General features: G+C 45.5%; 1 protein-coding gene across 3 annotated transcripts in view; it reads left to right on the forward strand.

Annotated features, from left to right (window-relative positions):
* The window catches only part of LOC109415190 (all trans-polyprenyl-diphosphate synthase PDSS1), a 288,054-nt gene that overhangs the window by 169,120 nt on the left and 93,266 nt on the right, over positions 1-25,668 (forward strand). For all 3 annotated transcript variants that reach the window (XM_029855102.2, XM_029855103.2, XM_029855104.2), the window contains exons 3-4: positions 3,793-3,981; positions 20,090-20,229. In XM_029855102.2, the coding sequence (XP_029710962.1) occupies positions 3,793-3,981; positions 20,090-20,229 (329 nt within the window). The remainder of the gene's footprint in view (positions 1-3,792; positions 3,982-20,089; positions 20,230-25,668) is intronic.

Here is a 25,668-nt window from a genome sequence, read left to right on the forward strand (position 1 = left end):
ACAAGTTGCTCTTGAATAGGATGACTATTTAGTTTTGTAGAAGTTTTGAAAAACGTCATGAAACAATAGCAGTTTTATTATGGTTTGATGATAATGTTAAGAACTCCCTACTATTTTTAAAGGCTTATCTAGGCCTTGTAAATTCGATGATGTACAGTCAGGCCTCCTATAAGACGCTGCCACCCACTTTACGTCAACCATAATTCCTACGTTGTCTTTCAAGCAATTTAGTTCATTTTCGGTATGTGACTAGCTTATAATATAGACTTACTACAGGCAAAAAACCAACTGAATCGGATGCAAGACAGCTGAGAAACTGCAGTGGGCGTAAAGTGGGTGGCAGCGTCTTATAGGAAATCCGACTGTAGATTTAAGAGAGCTCTAGTGGGAGTCTTCTAGAGCTCTCTTAAATATACATCATTAAATCTACAAGCCCTGGATAATCTTTTAAAAAATAGTAGGGAGTTATTAATGCTATCATAAAACCAAAATTAAACTACTTTGGTTTTATAACGATTTTGAAAACTTCTAAGTCATTAAAGTATCAAGCAGACAAAACATGGTTGCATGAGACCGTGTAAGTATGAATTTTATTCTTTAAAGCTCAAAGAGATCATTGACCTAGATACCACATAGGCGTAATAAACTCATTAATACGTAAACCTCATTTCTGTGAGTCGATTTCAGAATAAACCTTATTCATAATACAGCGAGGGATTCGATGACCTATACTCAAAAGAAGTTTTTGGAGACTCTAATCAGTCATTGAAATCATCATTAGACAGAAGATAGTTGCGTGAACAAGAGCTTTGTACTTAATCCATCAATATACTGTGCTTATAGATGCTATAACCTGTACCCAAAGGAGTTTTTGGAGACCCTAAAACACATCACTGGACGAAACATAGTTGTATGTAGCGGTACTGATGAACTACTCTTACAAAACCAGCCAATGGGAGAAAAGAGTAGGAATTGATTATGCATTCGCTCGCCCACGACGTAGTGGTATATAGTCCATGTGCCATGGGCGAGCAAATGCATAATCAATTCCTCCTCCTGTCTAATGGACCTGTATTATGGCGTTTGTTACGTTTTTCTGTACAAGAGTAGATCATCAGTACTTACGCAATAAGGATAAAGAACCAGACATTCATTGGTTCCTTGTGGATTCTTCTGTTGCCCATCACAATGTTTGTATCCATCTAGACACTTTTTTACCAGAAGAACTGAATCACAACAAACCACATCACTGTTCGATCGCTATATTTCCCAATCAGTTCCTTACCATTCTGCATTCGTTTCCTCATCACCACTCGTTCTCGTTCAATGTCGCCATAAAGCTCACCAAACCGCCACGCCATTCCTCGGCGCGCGGTTTGTTTAATAACAAATTGAAACATAATCAATTACTTCCATCGCCTGCCACCGACCAACTGACGATGACGACGATGATAATGACAGTGGCAATGTGGCTGGAAACTCAATTAAAGCGATACGGCTAGAATGGCCGGCAACACTGCTGCACCCTCTGATCGGAGGGGGCTGCCTCAATTATTATTATGAAATGTCACCTCGCCGTCCGTTGCCAGTCTCGAAAGAACGAGCTGCGGCGATTGCTCAATCCTAGTAAGCGGCGCGCTGCGCCACACAGCTTCCAATAAAATTCAGTTCAATCCAAGCAAGCCATGAAGCCTATGAAACACAAGAGGACGGCCAGTGCAAACGGCTTGCTCCGATGACGATGATGAGCTAATCTTATCGCGAGAGGAGCGAAACAAAAAAAAAACAAACGATTTCATCGCGGTAGGTAGGTAGGCAGGTAGGTTCGTCGCTGACCGAGGCGTTAAAGTCTTTTGAAAGCGCGCAACGTCAATCGCAGCAAGCAAGAGACTTCAACGAGGGGAAAGTACACAAACCGGTGGCGCGATCGAGCGTCGGCAATAGGCCACCTGTCACGTGCAGAGCACGGCACGGCACGGCGGTGGGATTCTTCTTTTTTGCGAGTAAACTTTGCGCGAACTCGGTTTGACGGAATGATGGTTTGACGTCGCGGGGACATATGGGTTGACCGCGTTTTTCTGCTGCGTCCAATTGTCATCAGAAATCTAGAGAGAGAGAAAAAAAAAACGCTACAGGAGAAGCACCGCGGTCGCAGTAGGCGGTTTGTCGGCAGATGAAATTGAATGTTTAACGTAGATGATGAGGTGATTAACCGAAGTTGGCGTTGATGGATTTCGCCAGGCCTTGTCCGGTGCAAAAACCGGTGCGACCCGAATGAAAATTCTCATTGGAATACTACAAATGACCGTAGTATTACAAGCCAACGATTGATTATATGGTTTTTGTATGGTAATACTACTTTACATTCCATTGTACTGAAAGTTGAAACACTATAATAACTATAAAATGTATGGTTGTGCTTGAGATTTTGTTTTAAAATACGGATATTTGTATTATAACGATATACCGTATGGTAACAACTATACGTTATATCGTTATTTCATTGTTTAGCATAAAACCAATAATGGTGCTGTTTTTTTAGAGGCGAATGATCAAGGTTAATCTGTAAAGTAATGTTATAGTTATAGTATTTTCATGTATGTTTCAGTGGGGTAGCAAGCGTCGTCTATTAAGTATAAATATTTGATCTAAGCAAGCGCGATGAGTGACAAACTTGCATCCATGCTAGCATGACTAGCGCAGCTTCCATGAACTTCTGTGATGTTGGGCATCTGCATCTGAGATTGACTCCCATCATCAGTTGAATGAAGCAGGCGAGACTTACCTAGAGAGCTTATGGAGTGTGATCGGTCGGTGGTGGAGGTACCGAATGACACAGTTACCGAACCGAGCCGCCGCCGTTGCTGTGCACTTGATACCAATTTTGATCGCTGCGGCTGCCGCCTCGGTTGCCCTCCAATACGGACGGAGTCTGAGCAGCAAGATAAACGATTTGGACTAGATCAATCAAATTAGAGCCGAACCGGTTCCTCCGATGGAGCCAGTCGAGCTCTTTCTGTCGGGTTTTGTTTGGGTATACACGGTTTCCTCACGATCTGTCACGCTTCAGTGCGTGAATTGAATTTTAATGCGGTAGTTGATCGCATAGTATTAGGTTTTACTCTACCGGTTGATTTACTTTAGGATTCTTGGTTTTACTACGGTTTTAAATCAGCCCTGGAAATAAATTTACTCACGATAACCATCATAAATCTTTAAAGTAATTTTTATTATATTGTAATTATAATCCAAAGCAATCAATCGATGATCAATTGGTTTTGGAGAAGTTCTAAAACCGTCATAAAACCCAAGAGGATTTATTTTGGTTTTATGATGGTTCTGAGATCTTTTTTCGCATCTAAATGATTTTTGACTGTTACTTAGAATGTCATTCGATGTTCAAGTAGTTGTTCTGAGCAAGGTCATACAATTCTACAGAATTCAATAAGGTTTTCTGACGGTTCTGAGATATTTCTTCAATCTATTTAGCGAAGATCCGGTGTACTATTTTCAATCAAATAATTCTCAGCAGAAGTTTGCTGCTAATTTTAATAAACAATATTACCTGTGGAAATGTGTGGGGTCTTGGAGTAGTTTTATGAAGGTTTTATATAATTTATCTTGATAAGTGTTCTAGTGATTCGAAGTTCTAGCTATGTCTAGAATTTCACTTTTGAAAACATTTCTGATGAAGATAAATACGACTTTTTGAGTGTATTATATTGTCTATTACTAGATACGCATTGTAACAATCACTAAACCTTATTTTCTTCTTTTCCCTTCCAATTACAGCCATCAAGCAGTTCACAGATCCTCCTCCCGCCACCAGTAGTCATCACACAGTCAGAGTCACACCCCTGCATGCGAGGTTACAGCTCCGTTCACACACAGCAGCCGGCCGGTCCCATTCGGGAGTACAACATCGATCCGTACATCCTGCTGGACGAGGAGCTCAAATACATCTTCGAAGACATCAGACAAGTAAGTCCCGCACACAAGTTTACGTTTACGTTCATTCATTGTTAGTGGATTTTTATGGCGGTACTTAACCGTTTGAATACCGACACCGTGTCCAGGGTGCGGACTTGACAGCTACAAAAAACTTCTGAACTTTCGGTGCGTTTTATGGTTCTTTAGACGTGCGTGGAAAGATCGTAAACCGGCGTCTTTGACGTAGAAGGCTGAACCGACAATGTACGAACAACGCGTTAGACAAGCGTTAATCGTATGGTAATTATTGAAACGGGGATACGCTCTTTGCCTTGTTGGCAAATGGATGACGATTACATGATTTATGGGTTCTGAGGCAATTTAACGGTTGATTCTCGTTGGTCGATTGACATTAAGTATGGCATCAAATTAATTTGTGTTCTTGGTGGGTTGGCCTTTACTAATTTGTAAAATGTAATACATTTCGCGAATAAAAAAAATCACTTCGCACTGATAGGATTCCTACAGACGACTCTGTATCGCTGATAAGGCGCTTTAACCAACTAAGCCACAGTAGATAGTAGATTATTTTCCAAACAATATCTGAAACTTCTACAAACTTCTCTGGAACCTCCTTAAAACCTCCTGGCAGATTACAGCCAGGAGCTCGCCTGAAATTCTATGTAACTTGAAATATCCTCTCCAAGCTTCCGGGAGAAGCTCTCCAAGCATCCGGGAGAAGCTCTCGCAGCTTCCGGGAGAAGCTCTCGCAGCTTCCGGGAGAAGCTCTCGCAGCTTCCGGGAGAAGCTCTCGCAGCTTCCGGGAGAAGCTCTCGCAGCTTCCGGGAGAAGCTCTCGCAGCTTCCGGGAGAAGCTCTCGCAGCTTCCGGGAGAAGCTCTCGCAGCTTCCGGGAGAAGCTCTCGCAGCTTCCGGGAGAAGCTCTCGCAGCTTCCGGGAGAAGCTCTCGCAGCTTCCGGGAGAAGCTCTCGCAGCTTCCGGGAGAAACTCTCGCAGCTTCCGGGAGAAGCTCTCGCAGCTTCCGGCAGAAGCTCTCGCAGCTTCCGGGAGAAGCTCTCGCAGCTTCCGGGAGAAGCTCTCGCAGCTTCCGGGAGAAGCTCTCGCAGCTTCCGGGAGAAGCTCTCGCAGCTTCCGGGAGAAGCTCTCGCAGCTTCCGGGAGAAGCTCTCGCAGCTTCCGGGAGAAGCTCTCGCAGCTTCCGGGAGAAGCTCTCGCAGCTTCCGGGAGAAGCTCTCGCAGCTTCCGGGAGAAGCTCTCGCAGCTTCCGGGAGAAGCTCTCGCAGCTTCCGGGAGAAGCTCTCGCAGCTTCCGGGAGAAGCTCTCGCAGCTTCCGGGAGAAGCTCTCGCAGCTTCCGGGAGAAGCTCTCGCAGCTTCCGGGAGAAGCTCTCGCAGCTTCCGGGAGAAGCTCTCGCAGCTTCCGGGAGAAGCTCTCGCAGCTTCCGGGAGAAGCTCTCGCAGCTTCCGGGAGAAGCTCTCGCAGCTTCCGGGCAAAGCTCTCGCAGCTTCCGGGAGAAGCTCTCGCAGCTTCCGGGAGAAGCTCTCGCAGCTTCCGGGAGAAGCTCTCGCAGCTTCCGGGAGAAGCTCTCGCAGCTTCCGGGAGAAGCTCTCGCAGCTTCCGGGAGAAGCTCTCGCAGCTTCCGGGAGAAGCTCTCGCAGCTTCCGGGAGAAGCTCTCGCAGCTTCCGGGAGAAGCTCTCGCAGCTTCCGGGAGAAGCTCTCGCAGCTTCCGGGAGAAGCTCTCGCAGCTTCCGGGAGAAGCTCTCGCAGCTTCCGGGAGAAGCTCTCGCAGCTTCCGGGAGAAGCTCTCGCAGCTTCCGGGAGAAGCTCTCGCAGCTTCCGGGAGAAGCTCTCGCAGCTTCCGGGAGAAGCTCTCGCAGCTTCCGGGAGAAGCTCTCGCAGCTTCCGGGAGAAGCTCTCGCAGCTTCCGGGAGAAGCTCTCGCAGCTTCCGGGAGAAGCTCTCGCAGCTTCCGGGAGAAGCTCTCGCAGCTTCCGGGAGAAGCTCTCGCAGCTTCCGGGAGAAGCTCTCGCAGCTTCCGGGAGAAGCTCTCGCAGCTTCCGGGAGAAGCTCTCGCAGCTTCCGGGAGAAGCTCTCGCAGCTTCCGGGAGAAGCTCTCGCAGCTTCCGGGAGAAGCTCTCGCAGCTTCCGGGAGAAGCTCTCGCAGCTTCCGGGAGAAGCTCTCGCAGCTTCCGGGAGAAGCTCTCGCAGCTTCCGGGAGAAGCTCTCGCAGCTTCCGGGAGAAGCTCTCGCAGCTTCCGGGAGAAGCTCTCGCAGCTTCCGGGAGAAGCTCTCGCAGCTTCCGGGAGAAGCTCTCGCAGCTTCCGGGAGAAGCTCTCGCAGCTTCCGGGAGAAGCTCTCGCAGCTTCCGGGAGAAGCTCTCGCAGCTTCCGGGAGAAGCTCTCGCAGCTTCCGGGAGAAGCTCTCGCAGCTTCCGGGAGAAGCTCTCGCAGCTTCCGGGAGAAGCTCTCGCAGCTTCCGGGAGAAGCTCTCGCAGCTTCCGGGAGAAGCTCTCGCAGCTTCCGGGAGAAGCTCTCGCAGCTTCCGGGAGAAGCTCTCGCAGCTTCCGGGAGAAGCTCTCGCAGCTTCCGGGAGAAGCTCTCGCAGCTTCCGGGAGAAGCTCTCGCAGCTTCCGGGAGAAGCTCTCGCAGCTTCCGGGAGAAGCTCTCGCAGCTTCCGGGAGAAGCTCTCGCAGCTTCCGGGAGAAGCTCTCGCAGCTTCCGGGAGAAGCTCTCGCAGCTTCCGGGAGAAGCTCTCGCAGCTTCCGGGAGAAGCTCTCGCAGCTTCCGGGAGAAGCTCTCGCAGCTTCCGGGAGAAGCTCTCGCAGCTTCCGGGAGAAGCTCTCGCAGCTTCCGGGAGAAGCTCTCGCAGCTTCCGGGAGAAGCTCTCGCAGCTTCCGGGAGAAGCTCTCGCAGCTTCCGGGAGAAGCTCTCGCAGCTTCCGGGAGAAGCTCTCGCAGCTTCCGGGAGAAGCTCTCGCAGCTTCCGGGAGAAGCTCTCGCAGCTTCCGGGAGAAGCTCTCGCAGCTTCCGGGAGAAGCTCTCGCAGCTTCCGGGAGAAGCTCTCGCAGCTTCCGGGAGAAGCTCTCGCAGCTTCCGGGAGAAGCTCTCGCAGCTTCCGGGAGAAGCTCTCGCAGCTTCCGGGAGAAGCTCTCGCAGCTTCCGGGAGAAGCTCTCGCAGCTTCCGGGAGAAGCTCTCGCAGCTTCCGGGAGAAGCTCTCGCAGCTTCCGGGAGAAGCTCTCGCAGCTTCCGGGAGAAGCTCTCGCAGCTTCCGGGAGAAGCTCTCGCAGCTTCCGGGAGAAGCTCTCGCAGCTTCCGGGAGAAGCTCTCGCAGCTTCCGGGAGAAGCTCTCGCAGCTTCCGGGAGAAGCTCTCGCAGCTTCCGGGAGAAGCTCTCGCAGCTTCCGGGAGAAGCTCTCGCAGCTTCCGGGAGAAGCTCTCGCAGCTTCCGGGAGAAGCTCTCGCAGCTTCCGGGAGAAGCTCTCGCAGCTTCCGGGAGAAGCTCTCGCAGCTTCCGGGAGAAGCTCTCGCAGCTTCCGGGAGAAGCTCTCGCAGCTTCCGGGAGAAGCTCTCGCAGCTTCCGGGAGAAGCTCTCGCAGCTTCCGGGAGAAGCTCTCGCAGCTTCCGGGAGAAGCTCTCGCAGCTTCCGGGAGAAGCTCTCGCAGCTTCCGGGAGAAGCTCTCGCAGCTTCCGGGAGAAGCTCTCGCAGCTTCCGGGAGAAGCTCTCGCAGCTTCCGGGAGAAGCTCTCGCAGCTTCCGGGAGAAGCTCTCGCAGCTTCCGGGAGAAGCTCTCGCAGCTTCCGGGAGAAGCTCTCGCAGCTTCCGGGAGAAGCTCTCGCAGCTTCCGGGAGAAGCTCTCGCAGCTTCCGGGAGAAGCTCTCGCAGCTTCCGGGAGAAGCTCTCGCAGCTTCCGGGAGAAGCTCTCGCAGCTTCCGGGAGAAGCTCTCGCAGCTTCCGGGAGAAGCTCTCGCAGCTTCCGGGAGAAGCTCTCGCAGCTTCCGGGAGAAGCTCTCGCAGCTTCCGGGAGAAGCTCTCGCAGCTTCCGGGAGAAGCTCTCGCAGCTTCCGGGAGAAGCTCTCGCAGCTTCCGGGAGAAGCTCTCGCAGCTTCCGGGAGAAGCTCTCGCAGCTTCCGGGAGAAGCTCTCGCAGCTTCCGGGAGAAGCTCTCGCAGCTTCCGGGAGAAGCTCTCGCAGCTTCCGGGAGAAGCTCTCGCAGCTTCCGGGAGAAGCTCTCGCAGCTTCCGGGAGAAGCTCTCGCAGCTTCCGGGAGAAGCTCTCGCAGCTTCCGGGAGAAGCTCTCGCAGCTTCCGGGAGAAGCTCTCGCAGCTTCCGGGAGAAGCTCTCGCAGCTTCCGGGAGAAGCTCTCGCAGCTTCCGGGAGAAGCTCTCGCAGCTTCCGGGAGAAGCTCTCGCAGCTTCCGGGAGAAGCTCTCGCAGCTTCCGGGAGAAGCTCTCGCAGCTTCCGGGAGAAGCTCTCGCAGCTTCCGGGAGAAGCTCTCGCAGCTTCCGGGAGAAGCTCTCGCAGCTTCCGGGAGAAGCTCTCGCAGCTTCCGGGAGAAGCTCTCGCAGCTTCCGGGAGAAGCTCTCGCAGCTTCCGGGAGAAGCTCTCGCAGCTTCCGGGAGAAGCTCTCGCAGCTTCCGGGAGAAGCTCTCGCAGCTTCCGGGAGAAGCTCTCGCAGCTTCCGGGAGAAGCTCTCGCAGCTTCCGGGAGAAGCTCTCGCAGCTTCCGGGAGAAGCTCTCGCAGCTTCCGGGAGAAGCTCTCGCAGCTTCCGGGAGAAGCTCTCGCAGCTTCCGGGAGAAGCTCTCGCAGCTTCCGGGAGAAGCTCTCGCAGCTTCCGGGAGAAGCTCTCGCAGCTTCCGGGAGAAGCTCTCGCAGCTTCCGGGAGAAGCTCTCGCAGCTTCCGGGAGAAGCTCTCGCAGCTTCCGGGAGAAGCTCTCGCAGCTTCCGGGAGAAGCTCTCGCAGCTTCCGGGAGAAGCTCTCGCAGCTTCCGGGAGAAGCTCTCGCAGCTTCCGGGAGAAGCTCTCGCAGCTTCCGGGAGAAGCTCTCCCGGCTTCCGGGAAAAGCTCTCCCGGCTTCCGGGAAAAGCTCTCCCGGCTTCCGGGAAAAGCTCTCCCGGCTTCCGGGAAAAGCTCTCCCGGCTTCCGGGAAAAGCTCTCCCGGCTTCCGGGAAAAGCTCTCCCGGCTTCCGGGAAAAGCTCTCCCGGCTTCCGGGAAAAGCTCTCCCGGCTTCCGGGAAAAGCTCTCCCGGCTTCCGGGAAAAGCTCTCCCGGCTTCCGGGAAAAGCTCTCCCGGCTTCCGGGAAAAGCTCTCCCGGCTTCCGGGAAAAGCTCTCCCGGCTTCCGGGAAAAGCTCTCCCGGCTTCCGGGAAAAGCTCTCCCGGCTTCCGGGAAAAGCTCTCCCGGCTTCCGGGAAAAGCTCTCCCGGCTTCCGGGAAAAGCTCTCCCGGCTTCCGGGAAAAGCTCTCCCGGCTTCCGGGAAAAGCTCTCCCGGCTTCCGGGAAAAGCTCTCCCGGCTTCCGGGAAAAGCTCTCCCGGCTTCCGGGAAAAGCTCTCCCGGCTTCCGGGAGAAGCTCTCCCGGCTTCCGAGAGAAGCTCTCCCGGCTTCCGAGAGAAGCTCTCCCGGCTTCCGGGAGAAGTTCTCCCGGCTTCCGGAAGAAGCTCTCCCGGCTTCCGGAAGAAGCTCTCCCGGCTTCCGGGAGAAGCTCTCCCGGCTTCCGGGAGAAGCTCTCCCGGCTTCCGGGAGAAGCTCTCCCGGCTTCCGGGAGAAGCTCTCCCGGCTTCCGGGAGAAGCTCTCCCGGCTTCCGGGAGAAGCTCTCCCGGCTTCCGGGAGAAGCTCTCCCGGCTCCCGGCTTCCGGGAGAAGCTCTCCCGGCTTCCGGGAGAAGCTCTCCCGGCTTCCGGGAGAAGCTCTCCCGGCTTCCGGGAGAAGCTCTCCCGGCTTCCGGGAGAAGCTCTCCCGGCTTCCGGGAGAAGCTCTCCCGGCTTCCGGGAGAAGCTCTCCCGGCTTCCGGGAGAAGCTCTCCCGGCTTCCGGGAGAAGCTCTCCCGGCTTCCGGGAGAAGCTCTCCCGGCTTCCGGGAGAAGCTCTCCCGGCTTCCGGGAGAAGCTCTCCCGGCTTCCGGGAGAAGCTCTCCCGGCTTCCGGGAGAAGCTCTCCCGGCTTCCGGGAGAAGCTCTCCCGGCTTCCGGGAGAAGCTCTTCCGGCTTCCGGGAGAAGCTCTCCCGGCTTCCGGGAGAAGCTCTCCCGGCTTCCGGGAGAAGCTCTCCCGGCTTCCGGGAGAAGCTCTCCCGGCTTCCGGGAGAAGCTCTCCCGGCTTCCGGGAGAAGCTCTCCCGGCTTCCGGGAGAAGCTCTCCCGGCTTCCGGGAGAAGCTCTCCCGGCTTCCGGGAGAAGCTCTCCCGGCTTCCGGGAGAAGCTCTCCCGGCTTCCGGGAGAAGCTCTCCCGGCTTCCGGGAGAAGCTCTCCCGGCTTCCGGGAGAAGCTCTCACGGCTTCCGGGAGGAGCTCTCTCGGCTTCAGGGAGAAGCTCTCTCGGCTTCAGGGAGAAGCTCTCTCGGCTTTCGGGAGATGCTCTCTCGGCTTCCTGGAGAAGCTTTCTCGGCTTCCGGGAGAAGCTTTCACGGCTTCCGGGAGAAGCTTTCTCGGCTTCCGGGAGAAGCTTTCTCGGCTTCCGGATAAAGCTCTCCCGGCTTCCGGAAGAATTTCTCCCAGTTTCCGGGAGAAGCTCTCCCGGCGTCCGGGAGAAGCTCTTCCGGCATCCTGGAGAAGCACCCCCGGCTTCCGGGAAGACGTCTGTATCATTCCTAAAAAGTACTATAAAAACCCATTCAAAACCTCATGAAAGCTCATTAAATCCCTTTCGCCCTTTCATGTTTCGCCCTTCCTGAAACCCAGTCATATCCCTTTGAAACTCTCATGACACTTCTTTGAAACCCCCGAACACTTCCGAAACCTATCTGGAAACCATCTGAAATCGCTCTAAAACTCTCTCAAGATCCGCTGAGGCTTCGGAAATTCCCTAAAATCACTTAGAACCATCCATGAGGCATTCTTAAAATCTTTTTGTTACCCCTCGGAATCCTTCTGATATCTTCCTGAAACTTCCTTGAAATGCCCATGAAAACACCGTAAAATCCTTAAATCTTTGGAATCCACCATTGAACCCCCTTGGAATCCCCTGAATACCTCATGCTCTCTCCTTGAACTATTCTTAGCACCTCCCTCCTAAAACCCCTAAAACTTTCTTGAACCCCTCCCCTAGTCTTCCTTGCTTCCCTCCTTCTCCATTGTTGATCATTCTGCCTTCTTCCTTCTTTTGAAATCCCTTCTGAATTTCCTTATCCGCCTTTCATACCCCTAGGTACCGCCAACCTTATGCTGAATTCTCTCTCAAACGATGTTTGGACTTCTCTTGCCCTCTCTCTCTCTCAGAAACTCCCACAAACTTCTTTGAACCCATCCTCAAACCCCTTATCTTTTTAATTTTCCTGAAACGCTTTAGAAACCTCCTGAATTTGCCCTGATATCCATCTGAAGTAAAAAAAAAGTAAAATAAATGCCTTAAAGCCCTGCAGATTCATTTCGGTCCCCTGAGACCCCATGGTCTTCCCTTGAACTCTTCTTGTCGCCCACCTTTCTCAAATTCCCTTGAACCCCTCTTGAAGCTCGTCTTGTTCCTCCTTGTGAAGTCCCTCCTGCTCTTTCTATTCCACGCCTCATATTCCCAAGAGGATGTTACAATCTTCTGCATTTCTGCAACCTCCCAAAAACTATGGAAAATCTTTTTAAACTTCTCTTGAACCCCACCTCCCGCCTCCCTCAAAGACTCCCTGAAGCTTTCGTGAGACCCCCGTGATCTCCTTTAAACCTACCTGAGACCCCCATTTCTTAATCCCCTCTACCACCAATCAGCCTTAAGCTTCGCTTACACCTTGAAGTTTTATTAAAGTAATGAACTAGCTACATTTTAGTGAATTATTTCAAACATTTTTTTAAATATGAAACGTCCTTATGTGAAATGGATTATCCTTGTTTTATCTAAAACTTTCAATACTAGAATTGAGTGGTGGTGATGTCTTTCCTTTGGAATCCCTACAGAAGTTTTCCCAGGAATTCTTACACATCGAAACTGGTACATTTATTTATGGATTTCTCTAGAAGTTGCTTAGAGATTTATTTATTTCTTTAGAAGCTTACCTAGAATTTTCTCAGAAATTTTTCTGACGTCAGTTCTTCGTTATTATTTTTGATTTATTTGGAAACGAGATTTTACTGCAATTCGCGTAGATGTTTCTCTACGTGTTTTGTTTTAAGTTCCCCCAGGAAAACCTCTCAAAATTGTTCCTGTATTTTCTCCACGATTCTTCCGAATTATATCGAAACCTCTTCTGAAAAAATATCTAAAAATTACTCAACGAGCTCTGCAGGACTTCAGGAGCTTATCATTTTTGTATTTTTCTCTCTAAGTTTTCACCCGATCTGGTCCAGATTTTCCAGGAGTATTTCGGTAAATCTTCCTGTTTTTTTTTTCACGACAGATTCATCCAGATTCCTTCTATCATTTCTATGAGTAGTAATTGTTTAGAATTGTAAGGAAACCCTTGTCAGAAATGATGAAAAATCCAATTGCACACTTTTCTTTCCAGAAAGATTCTCAGAATCCTAAGCTTAGAATCCTGATCAGCAATTACTTAGCATGAGTTCTGAGCAGCAACTACACAGTATTCTGAACAGCATTTCTCAGATTCATGAGCAGAAATTTTCCACTATCTTTGAAAGTAATTATGTATGTACTCAGAATGATGAGCAAAGATTGCTCGGAAATCTGAGCAAGCTACATTTGCTTAGAATTCTTTGCAAAAGTTGTTCAATTTCCCTATTTAAAAAAGTGATCAAATCTTAAGCGACTTTTGTTAAGAATTCTAAGCTATGTTTGCTCAGAACATAGTACAGCAGTTGCTCAATATCCTGAGCATGAATTGATCAGCTTTCTGAGCAGCAACTGCTAAGTGCACAGGATAAAAGTTACTCCCGGCTTTCTGAACATTGCTCAGAAACATGAAAAAATAATTGCTCAGATCCCTCCGCAGATATTACTACGAATTCAAAGTACAAACAACTCTGGAACCCTGAAGTATATTAGTTCGAAATCCTTAGCAGCAATTATTCAAAATTCTGAGCATAAATTGATCAGTTTTCTGACCAGCAACCGCTGGACAACAATTGCTTAGAACTCTGAACAGCCATTTCCTTAGAATCCTGAGCAACAATCTTGGCAGCATCTGCGTAGAATTCTTGACAGTAGTTGCTCAAAATCCTCTATTATGAGCAATAATTGCCCACAATCCTCACTATCAATTCATCAACTTTCTGAGCTGCAAATATCAGAATCCTGAGAAGCACATATGATCAACATTTTGAGCATTATTGATCAACTTTCTTAGCAGCAGCTGCTCAGTACTCTAGACAGCAGTTTCTTAGAATCTTAAGCAATAATTACTCAGCATCCTGAGCAGTAATTGTTCAAAAATTTGAGCATGGGCGTGCTAATTTTGAGCTACATTTGCTCAGAATCCTTACCGACCATTGCCCTGAATCCAGAGCAATCAGCTTTCTGAGCAGCAACTGCTCAGTTTTCAAATGCTTAGAACCATGAGCTGTAATTGCTCAGAATCTGGAGCAGTCATTTTCGAGAATCTTAAGCAGCAATTGATCAGAATCTGGAGCACTCATTTGCCTAAAATACAGTGAAGCAATTGATCAAAACCTGAACATGAATTGATCAGATCTATGAGCAACAACTGCTTGGAATTCTGGCCAATTGCCCAAATTTCTGTACAGAAAATTCTCACTATCCTGGGCTGCAACCATTTAGCGTCCTGAGCAACACTTGTCCAGAATCCTAAGCAGCAATACATCTACTTTCTGAGGCTCTGAGCTATAAATGCTCAGGCAACCGATTGTTCAGTTTCCTTATTACAAATTGAAGAAATTTGAGCTACATTTTTTAGCTATTCCCTTAGAATCCTGAGCAACAATCCTGGGCAGCATCTACCTAAAATACGAAGCAATAGTTGCTTAGAATCCTGAATTTTAGCAACAATCGTCCACAATCACCATCAGCAGTTCATCAACTTTCTGAACTGTAATTGTTCAGAATTTTATGAAACATATTCGATTAGAATTCGGAGCATAAATTGCTCTATGTCCTGAGTATTGTGTATCAACTTCCTGTGCAGCAACTGCTCCGTTCTCTAGACAGCAATTTCTTCGAATCTTTAGCAGTAATTACTCAGAATTCCGAACAGTACTTGTTCAAAATGATGAGCGAGGGCTTGCTAATTTTGAGCAGCAACTGCTCAGTTTTCTGGACAGCAATTGCTTAGAGCCATAAGCTGTAGTTTCTTCGAATCTCGAGCAGTAATTTCTTACAACCTTAAGCAGCAATTACTCAGAATCTCGAGCAACAATTGATTAGAATCCTGTGAAGTGTTCCAAACCTTAGTATGGATTGTGCTACAACTGATTGTTATTCTGGCAAACAATTAGTTTTGAGTAAGCAGAAATTGCTCACTATCCTGCATGCAATAGGCTGAAACTATTTAGGATCCTGAGCAGCAGTTTATCAACTATCTGAGCTACAAATGCTCAGAACTTTAAGAACGGATTGCTCAGTTTCCTTAACACAAATTGCTAAATACCTCGAACTACATTTGCTCACAGAATTCTGAGCATGCTTTGATCAGCCTTCTGAGCAGTAGCTACTCAGTACTGGACAGCGATTGCTTAGAACATTAAACAGTATTTACTCAGAGTCTCAAGCAGCAACTGCTTAGAATCCCGTGCAGTACTTGTGCAACATCCTGAGCATGAATTGATCACATTTCAACTAGGTAACAACTGCTCAGCATTCTGAAGAGCAATTAATCAGTAGAGCTCTGAGAAGCAATCGCTCAATTTTCTAGACAGTAAATACTCGGAATTTTGGGTAGCATCTGCTCAGAATCTTGAGTAGCAATTTATCAACTTGTTGAGCTGTAATTGCTTAGAATTTTGAGAAAATATTGCTGCATTTCCTCATCGGAATCAGTTAAGAATCTTGAGTTACATTCTGAGCATGAATTGCCCCTAATCCGATCACCTTTCTGAAAAGCAAGTTATTAGTACTATCTAAAACAATTGTTTAGAATCTTGAGCAGTAAGTAATTACTCAGAATCCGGACCACCATTTGCTTAAAATCCCGTGCAGCCCTTGTTCATGTAATCCTGAGCATGAATTCATCAAACTTCTGAGCAATATTCTGGAAAAATTTGCTTAGAATTCTGAATGAAAATTGCCTACTATCCTAGGGTAGGAACTATTGAGAGTCCAGAGCAATAACTGACCAGATTCTTGATCAGCAATTCATCAACTTTCTGTGCTGCAATTGCTCCGAAGCAGAAACTATCAATAGTATTGAACACAACATTGGTTCAGAAATCTGAGCATCAATTGCTCAAAATCCGGAGCAAGCATTGGTCAGTTTTATGAGCTACAACTGCTCAGAACTCTGGACAGCAATTGCTCAGAATCCCGTGCACTTTTTGTTCAAAATCTTGAGCATAAATTGGTTAGAATCCAAAGCAGAACCTGCTCACTATCCTAGACAGCAACTACATAGAATCCTGAGCAACAATTGCTTTAAATTCTAAGCAGATTTCTTTCAATTGCTCAGAACTCTTAGAAACGATTGTTCAGTTTCGTTATCAGAAGGTACTTAGAATCTTGAGTATCGTTTTTTTTTCAGTTTTCTAAGCCTCAATTGCTCAAAATTTATCAAAGTTGATCGAGCACTGATCAGTACTCTGGGCAGCAATTGCTTAGAACCTCAAGCAGTGATCAGTTGAAATCCAGTGCAGATGATTGTTTTCAGGAATGATTGCTCAGTTTCCTTATCAGAAACGCTTAACAATATTCATGCATCAATTGCATTTGTTCAAATTTCTGAGCATAAATTGCATCAACTGCTAAGTACTCTTTAGCAGTATCTCTAGCACTAATTACTCAGAATTCCGAGCTGCAAATGCTTAGAATTCTGAGCAGTTTTTGGATTCATTCTAGAAACGAGGGTTTTCAGTGATAGAGGGTCTTTCAGTTCAGATTTTCTAACAAAATCTTCGGTACTTTCTTGCAGTAATTCCTTACGATTTTATCGAGATAACGCTGACAGATCTCTTGTAAATTTCGTCAGAAACCTACCAAGGGTTCTACAGTGCAAGTTTGGTAACAATCAGACAAGCATCCTACAGGACATCCATCAAGTATTTCATTAGAAAGCTACCCAGGAATATGGGAGCATTACTTCACAAATCTCAAAGAATGAGTTAAGAATAATGCAAACAATACGTTGAAACAACAACCCCCCTGTTGAAACAACAAGCAACCCCTTAAACATCCTTTGTCATTGGGGTCGTTTTTGACCCAAATCATACACAACGTCAGCGAGCTTTTCTCGACGTGATGCAAAAGGAAGATTAAAGATCTCTCTGAGTATCTTACAAGGAGCCCATTCAAGGTTGCGCCAGAGATCTTTCAATGAACCCAACAAAAATGTTACTGAGAACCAGCCCAGAGAAAATTTCTCGGCAATATTGATGAAAAAAAAAATGTATGATGGTCACAATACCATGGAATGAGCTCACCATTATAACCAGCATCAATCCACTCTCACTTCCACCTATGCAAGAAGCTCCGTCTCTCGCAGAAAAATCGTTCAAAGCACCGTGTATTTTTTGAGAATTTGAAAACTCGGAGCCAGTTCTTAAAAAAATCGCTGTTTTTCAGTATTTTTACCAGTGTAAAGTGGTTTCCATACACATTTTGATATTGAATAATTGTCGGTATAGAATCTTCACCAAATTGCGCATAATACAGAAAAATTAGGTTTTCGATTGGAACTCAACATTGATCGCGACTATCCGTCTGTTTAATTTCGTGAAAATCGTCAAGTGTACATGAGTACAACTTTCCAAAACAATTTCGAGAATAATTCCTTTGGCCATTTTTTTGAGAATTTCCCGAGAAACTTCTTGGGATTTTTGTTTTTAAATTCGCTAGGGAATTTGTTTTCAAATTCCATCGGCAATTGCTTTGGCGAATTTCTACGTAACACCTTTGGAAATTTAAGCGACTAATTTCCATTTTTTTTTGAAAATTTCTTCAAAATATCTTTGCACATTCATTTAAAATTTCATTGATTATTACTTTTCAAACTACTTCGACTATTCCTATAGAAGTTAACTTGGCAATAAGTTTAGTAAATTTAATCGGCAAGCCTTTCGGCAGTTATTAAGATGAGTTCCTTCGCCAATCAATTTTGGGAATTTCTCAAAAAAAAAATTTATTCAAATTGATTCAGCTATTCTTTTGGTAATTTTCTTGTGGATTATTTTGGCATTTATTTTTCTGAAATTTACCCAGCAATTCCTTCGGTAATACCTTTAGTAGTTGATTTAGCCTCTGGGAATTTCGTTGCAATATTTTTTCGAAATTTCTTCGACGATTCTTTTGGAATTCCCACTGCCACTTTTTCGGGCATGTTTCCTGTATTTTTTTTCCTCAATGCCTTTTGGAGTACCATGGACAATTTCTTTGCGAAATCTTTCGGTAAATTCTTTCGGTGAGAGCACTTAACGATTTCCATTGATATACACATACTAGGTGCTAGTTCACCTTCTCCATATGTTCGGCAAAGATTGAGTACTGTTCCAGGGTTATCACGTGTGGCCATTCACTATTTGCGCAGATGGCAACACTGGTCGATCTACATAAGACCGTCCATTAACTGGGGGTGTTGCTAGTTCACAAGTAAAGTTTCAGCTTCTTTATCTCGGGATCGAAAGCAGATAGAAATGTATCGTCTTCGGCAGAGTTGTTCAGAAGTACAAGAACATTCTGGTGATTCACCAATTAGTCGGTGATTTCGCCGCTAGGTGGCGCTAGTTATAAAGTAAAGTTTTAGGCTCCTCTATCTTGGGATCCAAAGCAGATAGAAATGTGTCGTCTTCGACAAAGTTGTTCAGAAGGACAAGAATATTCTGGTGATTAACTTGTAAGTTGGTGATTTCGCCGCTAGGTGGCGCTAGTTATATAGTAAAGTTTTAGACTTCTCTATCTTGGGATCCAAAGCAGATAGAATTGTGTCGTCTTCCACAAAGAAGGACAAGAAGTGGTGATTTCACCACTAGAAAAATTTAAGACTTTTCTATCTTGGGATCCAAAGCAGACAGAAATGTGTCGTCTTCGACAAAGTTGTTCAGAAGAACAAGAATATTTTAGTAATTCATTTAGTGAATTACCAACTAATTAATTTCGCCGCTAGGTGGCACTAGTTATAAAATAAAGCTATAGAATTCTTTATCACGTGATCAAAAGCATAGAGGAAAGTACCGTCTTCGGCAAAGATGTTCAATAGAACAAGAGCATTCTGTTGATTCACCAATTGGTTATGTCACATTCTCCCGAATTCCAAACGCCCGAATGACACATGCCTGAAAGTCGTTCGCCCCAATGTATCATTCTCCTGAATGTATTAAATGTCCCAACAATATAATAATCTTAAAAACACTAAAAACAGTTCAGGAGTTTTTTTTTTTTAAATTCCTTTAGAAATTCCAATTGACAAGTTCTGAAATTTCCAAAAGAAATATCTGAGAAATTTAGCACAAAGAATATGCAGAAAACATTCAAAAGTTTGCATCGTATATCGAATTTGCATAAAATATTGTAGTTGTTGTAGAAAAATAAATAAAACATAATAATTCAACAACAGCAGAACTTGACATAAACTTGGAAACAATCACCAATATCGTCTGACGGTGGTTGGAGATTTATCATTCATGACTTGTCAACTATTCATAGCATTCCAGTGACTGAATGAAATATTTATTCCCATTGATAAACTACGTATAGTGCCGCGAACCCACCTGCTCAAACAGTTCGCTTTACAGCGAACTATAGTTCTTCTCTAGAAGTGTTGTCTTTACAGTTTTTTTCCTCTTCTGTTGACACAGAACAAACCTCCGTTTCGAAAGGGAAATCACACAGTTCAGTTACCAACAGGTACACACACGTACACCAGACGAGGATTCCCATTTCGTCACGATTTCACAGTTTAAAGATTGTGCAAATATTTGCTCCGGTAAACGATCGACCGAGAGATCCCACGGCTAGTTTACCGCTGCGCCGTGATGATGAGCTTCCGTCATCGCAGATCAGATAGGCAATTTATTACCTCCCGTTATTGGGATTCGGTGACAAAATCACCACGCGGAAGCGTGCAGTCAACACCGCCCGCCGCTTTCGGATTCAAGGTCGGACCACACACGTTTCGAATTTCCTAAAATGTCTTTGCCATTTGTGTCTTTTGATTAGAGGCGGGATATTTTGCATCAAACTGGTGTTCTGCATGGGGAAGGAGGATCAGCCAGCCAGAACAACAAGGATGTAGCAGTTTTGTTGAAAAACGGAGTCATTAACGATCGTGTCAATAATCGCTGAATCAGTGGTTTTTAAACTGTGGCTGGTCGGCCATGATAACTAGAAGATGAAAGTAGATTGATGTACGAAGGATTTAAGGCAATTCGTAGCTCCATTCACCTTGCAGGGATAAATGTCTTCAACTACTAAAAGTATCAAGAGTCATTTGCAATGTATATTAACGAAAAGATGTCGCTGTTTTGAACATATATTTTTTGGGAAAAATGTGCCAAGTATCTAAAATAGGGCGCCTTAAAAAACCTACTAGGATTTGTAAAAAACACTTTAAAACTTTTATAACTAGCTATTGGTAAAGTATCCTGCCAGAAATTCATTAAGGAGCTTCTAAGAACTTACAAAAACACACAACGAAGTATGGAACGAGCTCACCAATTTACAATAACTCTTCAAAATATCTCTGAGCCGCATAGTTGGTCCACGCTTGAGAACCACTGCACTAAATAATACCGTATGGAAATTAATGGTCGATCACCTCCTGCTGTAGAGCTGAACCCCTCCCACCTCCGGTCATAGCCATTTCCATTTGTCATCTTCTTAATGTGATTCGCACTAATTTGTTGTCTTTTTTTTCTCTCTCCTTTTCTTTGTTTGCGCACGCGCACCATTTTGCAGGAAATCAACCGTGCCACCAACCACCAAGAGCTGAAAAAGATCGCCGTCTACTACTTCGATGGCCAGGGAAAAGCGATCCGACCGATGGTAGCGATGCTGATGGCCAAGGCCCTCAACTATCACATGCACAACGAGACCAGGTTGGTATCCCCATATTCTAGACTAGGGACTGTCGCTAGCGAGCTAGTGTTTTGGAGTTTTCTTTTTGCTGTACTGCTGCGCTGCACGTTGAGGTGGTTGCAGCAGCAGTGCACTTGCACTCGCTGCTACCACCAGATCCAATCAGGGGGATGTTGTCGTGCTTTTGTTTTTCTTTGACAGGGGCGTTGCTAGATAAGGGTTTTATCATATGTGGTTCATCCAGATAGAAGTGATATAGTGAAGTCCGATTGTGATAATGTTAAAAAATTACCTTTGCGATATCTGCTAATTTACCGAATTTGGTATTTGCAGATCAAGCAAATATTCAACCCAAATAGCATTTTCAAGTCAGATAAAGCCGAGGAGGTTCACAGAACTATCACAAAACCAAAACTAGATGGTTTTGGATTTATGGTGATTCTTAAAACCTTGACAAAACTAACAGGACTTCAAATTGTTACTTGAATAGTGTTACTAAGAATAATTAAATTAAGGAGGTTTTAATGGAACCCAAGGGCGTTACAGAAGTATTCCAAGAGGTTTCATGAGCCTTCCTGGGGTCTTCAAAGGGTTTTTTCGAGGTGTTCCAGGGAGTTTAAAGGGCATTCTATAGGGTTGTATGAGCGTTTCATGGGGTATCAGGGGATTTTAGAGGCGTCCCAAGGGTGTTGCAGACTGGTCCATAGGCGTTCCATGGGGTTTCGTGGGCGTTGCATGAGGTTTCGTGAGGTTTTAGAGGCGTTCCAGAGTGCTCCAGAGGGTTCCTGGGAGTTTTAGGGGTGTTTCAGAAAGTTTCAGGAAGATTTAGAGGCGTTCAATTGGGTTTCAGAGATGTTCTAGTGGGTTTCATGGGGTTTCAAGAACGTTCCAGATGTTTTCAAGGAGTTTAAGGGGCGTTCCATGGGGTTTCAGAGACGTTCCAGGGTATTCCAGTAGGTGTAGGAGTTTCAGAGGCGTTTTTTTGCTTTATTTATTTATGCAGCTGTAAAAGTTACAAAATTAACTGTGGCCAGCCACTCCTCCAGAGACAATTTCGACAGAGCAAGCTGGTTATCTACACTGATATATGTTGCCCTTTACTGGCATTTACCAGGTTAGCTGGTATGTCATAAACATACAGAAAAACTTGTAGTTAGAAGACACAGAATGTTGCTAATTGACAAATTGAGGGATGAATTTTTGAAAAAAATCGCGTTCTGGTGGGATTCGAACCCACGACCCCGTATTCGCTAGACCGGTGCTTTAACCAACTAAGCCACAGAACAGGTGATAATTCTGCGGAATAGAAAGCCAAACTGAACCCGAGCCCTCACCATGAACATTCACTTTTTCAAGAACCATCTATCTCTCTTTCGGCTTAGATGTCAATCCACAACACAGCCTCGTTTGTGCCCAACAACTACAAGTGAGAGCGTATTATTTTTATTTGAAGCCGAGACTTACTCTCGCACTCCGCATACCTAGCCACCAAGCAGTCTGTTTGCTGGTGTCTAATTCATCTCGACGCATACTGAATTAGACACCAGCAAACAGACTGCTTGGTGGCTAGGTATGCGGAGTGCGAGAGTAAGTCTCGGCTTCAAATAAAAATAATACGCTCTCACTTGTAGTTGTTGGGCACAAACGAGGCTGTGTTGTGGATTGACATCTAAGCCGAAAGAGAGATAGATGGTTCTTGAAAAAGTGAATGTTCATGGTGAGGGCTCGGGTTCAGTTTGGCTTTCTATTCCGCAGAATTATCACCTGTTCTGTGGCTTAGTTGGTTAAAGCACCGGTCTAGCGAATACGGGGTCGTGGGTTCGAATCCCACCAGAACGCGATTTTTTTCAAAAATTCATCCCTCAATTTGTCAATTAGCAACATTCTGTGTCTTCTAACTACAAGTTTTTCTGCAAGCTGGTTATCTTACAAACTAACTTATGTAAACCTTAACACTAAATTACAATTTTCAATTCAAGTACAAATTCAATTATTTCATGGAGTTTCATGGCATTGTATGCGGGTTCAAGGGATTTAAGAGGGTAATGCGCTTTCACGGGCGTTTCAGAGGTATTTTAGAAGGATTCAAAGGCTCTCAGAGGCGTTGCAGAAGTATTCCAGGAGGCTTCTGTCTTCAAGGGGTGTCGGGGATGTTCCAGGGAGTTTCATGGGCGTTCCATAGGATTGAATGAGCGTTTCATGGGTTTTTCAGGGGGTTTTGAAGGCATCTCAGGGGTGTTGCTGGATGGTTCATGGGCGTTCCATTGGGTTTCATGGGGTCTCAAGAGCGTTCCAGAGGCTTTTCAGTGGGTTCAGGGTCATTCCATAGGGTTTCAAAGACATTTTACGGTGTTCCAGTAGGTTTTAGGAGGTTTCAGGAGCGTCCCAGGGGTTTCAGGAAGTTTTAGGGGTGTTCTAGGGAATTTCAGGGAGTCCTAAGGGTGTTCCATAAAATTTCAGGGACGCTTCAGGATGGTCCAGCGTATTTCAGAGGGTTCCATGGGCGTACCAGGAGTATCACAGAGAGTTCAGTGGCGTTCTACGTGATTAGCTTTTCTTAGAGCTCCTCTCGAGAATTCTGCAGCGATTCGTCCCAGAATTGCTCCTGGAAGTCCTTCCACTATTCATCTCAGAATTCTTCATGGCACCCCTTAAAAAAACTCTTCTAAGAATTCATTCAGGAATTCATCTCGGAGTACTTTTAGAAGTTCCTCACGGTATTCCCAAAGGGATTTCTGCTGAGAATCTTTCAGAAATTCCTTCAGAATTCAATCAGTGATTCCAAAGATTCCTCGTGAGATGCCCTTTGAGATTTCTTCCGGGATTCTTTCAAAAATTTCCTTAAGCGTTTTCCTCCGGGATTCCTTTCAAGTTTTCTTCGTTGGTCCTTCCTGGGTTTTCTTGCGGAATTTATTCTGGGATTTTTTCAGGGTTTCCTTCAGGATTCTGTCAAGGATTCCTTTAAAATTTTCATGGGTTTTCTGAAATTCCGTTAGGAATTCCTACTCTGATTGTTTCCGGATGCCTTTAGCAATTCCACCCAATTTTTTTTTCATTGATACATCCAGGACTTATTAATTGATTTATACCCGATTTCCAGGGATTCCTCCAAGGCTGTTCTTTAAAGGATTATTCCTGAGATTCGTTGAGAGATTTTTGTCGGGATTCCTTCCGACATTCTTGCATTGATTTGACCCCGAATTTTTCCATAGGTTTTTTTATGGAACTTCTTTCGGCTTTATTTCAGATATTCCTCCTGAGATTCATTTAGAAATTTATCCTGAACTTTTCCAGGATTTTTTCTTGGATCTCTTCATAGATTTCTCTAAGGATTTCTTTATTAATTTTCCCCCGAGATTCTTTTATAGATTTTTCGGCATTTTTTTTTCTGGTATTCCTTAAGCAATTTTGCCCGGATTTCTTTCGAGGATAGATTGATCATTCCTATGTTTTTTTGGTAAAGAACCGTGGAATTCATTCAGGGATTTCTTCTGGATTCTGAAAAGCATTCCTCCAGGAATTCGTTTAAGAATTTCTTAAGAATTTTTTACCGGGATTCTTGTAGGAATTTCTCCCGGGTTCCTTTCAAGGATTATTCCGGAGATTGAGCGAAGAATTTGTCCAAGTTTCTTCCTGACTTTCTCACGGACTTCCTCCCGAGATTTCTTCTGGTTTTTTTCAGGATTTCCTTCCGGGGTCTTTTATTTATTTCTCCCAGTTTTTCTTTATAGATTACTACAGAGATTCATTCAGGGATATTTTCAAGGATGCTTCCCGGGCATCCTTCAGGGATTCCTCCGGGGTACTCTGAGTAATCTCACTCAGAGATTTCTCCAAGATATTCAAAGGACTCCCTCGTGGGATTCCTTCGAGCTCTCTTCTTGGCTTCCTTCCAAAAATCCTTCAGCAATTAGAATCTTGAGATTTCTTTCATTCAATCCTTCGGGATTTTTCCATTCTTACAGGATTTTCTTTAAAGATTCCTTCGGAGATTCCCTCAGGGATTTCCTAAAAGAGTTTCTCAGGTAGTTTTTAAGAATTTTACTTAGACTACCTTCATTGATATCTCTTGGGGGGATTCCTTGAAGGATTTTGCCGCGGTTCCATCCGGCCTTTTTTCATGTATTCTTCCCGAGATTCATTTAGATTTTGCTTCCGGGATTTCTCTTGCATTATTTAAGGGATTTCTTCCTCGATTCCTGCAATAATTCCTGAATTTCCTTTAAAAATTTCACCCAGGATTTCCTGAGGAATTTCTCCAGAGATTCTTTCACGGAATTATACTGGAATCTCTGATTTTACCGAAATCAATTTAGGATTTAGCTAGAAATACTTCCAAACAGATGGCGCTTCAGGAAAAATTCCAAGTAACATGTTTGGTCAAATAGACTAGAAGTGGTTTTTAGAACCATTATAAAACAAACATAAAAAATAAGGTTTCATGGCAGTTTTGAAAACCTCTACAAGACTAATTGGCCATCAAAATGATTCTTGGAATCACTCCTGTTTCATATATCTGTTTTTTCTGTTCTATAATGTTTTTCGGATTTTTTCTAAGAGTTCTAATCGGGATTCGTCTTAGAATTTCTCATGAAATTTCAGGTATTCTCCTGAGATTCTTCCAAGTACAGGTCGGACTCGATTATCCGGAGTCGGGTTCTGCAGCTTTCCAAAATAATATCTCGCAAACGGAATGTTGTAAGAAGCTGCAATTTTGACTAATCACTTATTAAAGTTCGTTTGACAAAATGTCAAAATTTCAGCTTGCTAGATCATTCCGTTCCCCAGATATATGTTTGAGAAGCAACAGAACCTGACTCCGGATAATCGAGTCCGACCTGTATTCCTCTTCTAGAATTTCCTTCTGAAATTCTTTCGGAAATTTTTTAAAAGATTCGTTATGACTCCTTCAGGAATTCGTTGCGGAATTTATTCAGGAATTCCTTCAGAGATTTCTTTTTTTATATATATCTTTATTATCGAGACTTTCAGCCCGAGGCTGGTTCGTCTCCGAGAGATTTCTTCATAGATCCCTCTGGAGGTTCTGTCATAAATTTCTTCAGAGATTTTTGCTGGTATTCCTTCAATGAATCTCTCTGGGATTTTTTCATTTTTTGTCCTGAGATTCCTTTAGAAATTTCTCCCTGCATGCGTTAAGGAATCCTTCTCGGAATCCTGCAGAGGTTAACTTTTCCGGGATATTTCGTTAAGTGATTGCACCTGGGATTCATTCAGAGATTCTTTGCGAAATTGTTTAAGTAAGTAATAAGTGAGTACTGGAGTAATTCCCAAGAATCTCCGGGAGGAATTCCTGGAGACCTTCTAGAGGAATCCTAGAAAAAACTCTTCGAGGAATTTCCGGGGAACTACTTGAGGAATTTTCGAAAAACTACTGGAGGAGTTTCCCAGGAGGACCTCCTGGAGGAATTCTCGGGGAACTCCTGGAGGAATTCCCAGGG

Source organism: Aedes albopictus, chromosome 1, assembly GCF_035046485.1.
Source record: "Aedes albopictus strain Foshan chromosome 1, AalbF5, whole genome shotgun sequence".
Taxonomy (NCBI): domain Eukaryota; kingdom Metazoa; phylum Arthropoda; class Insecta; order Diptera; family Culicidae; genus Aedes; species Aedes albopictus.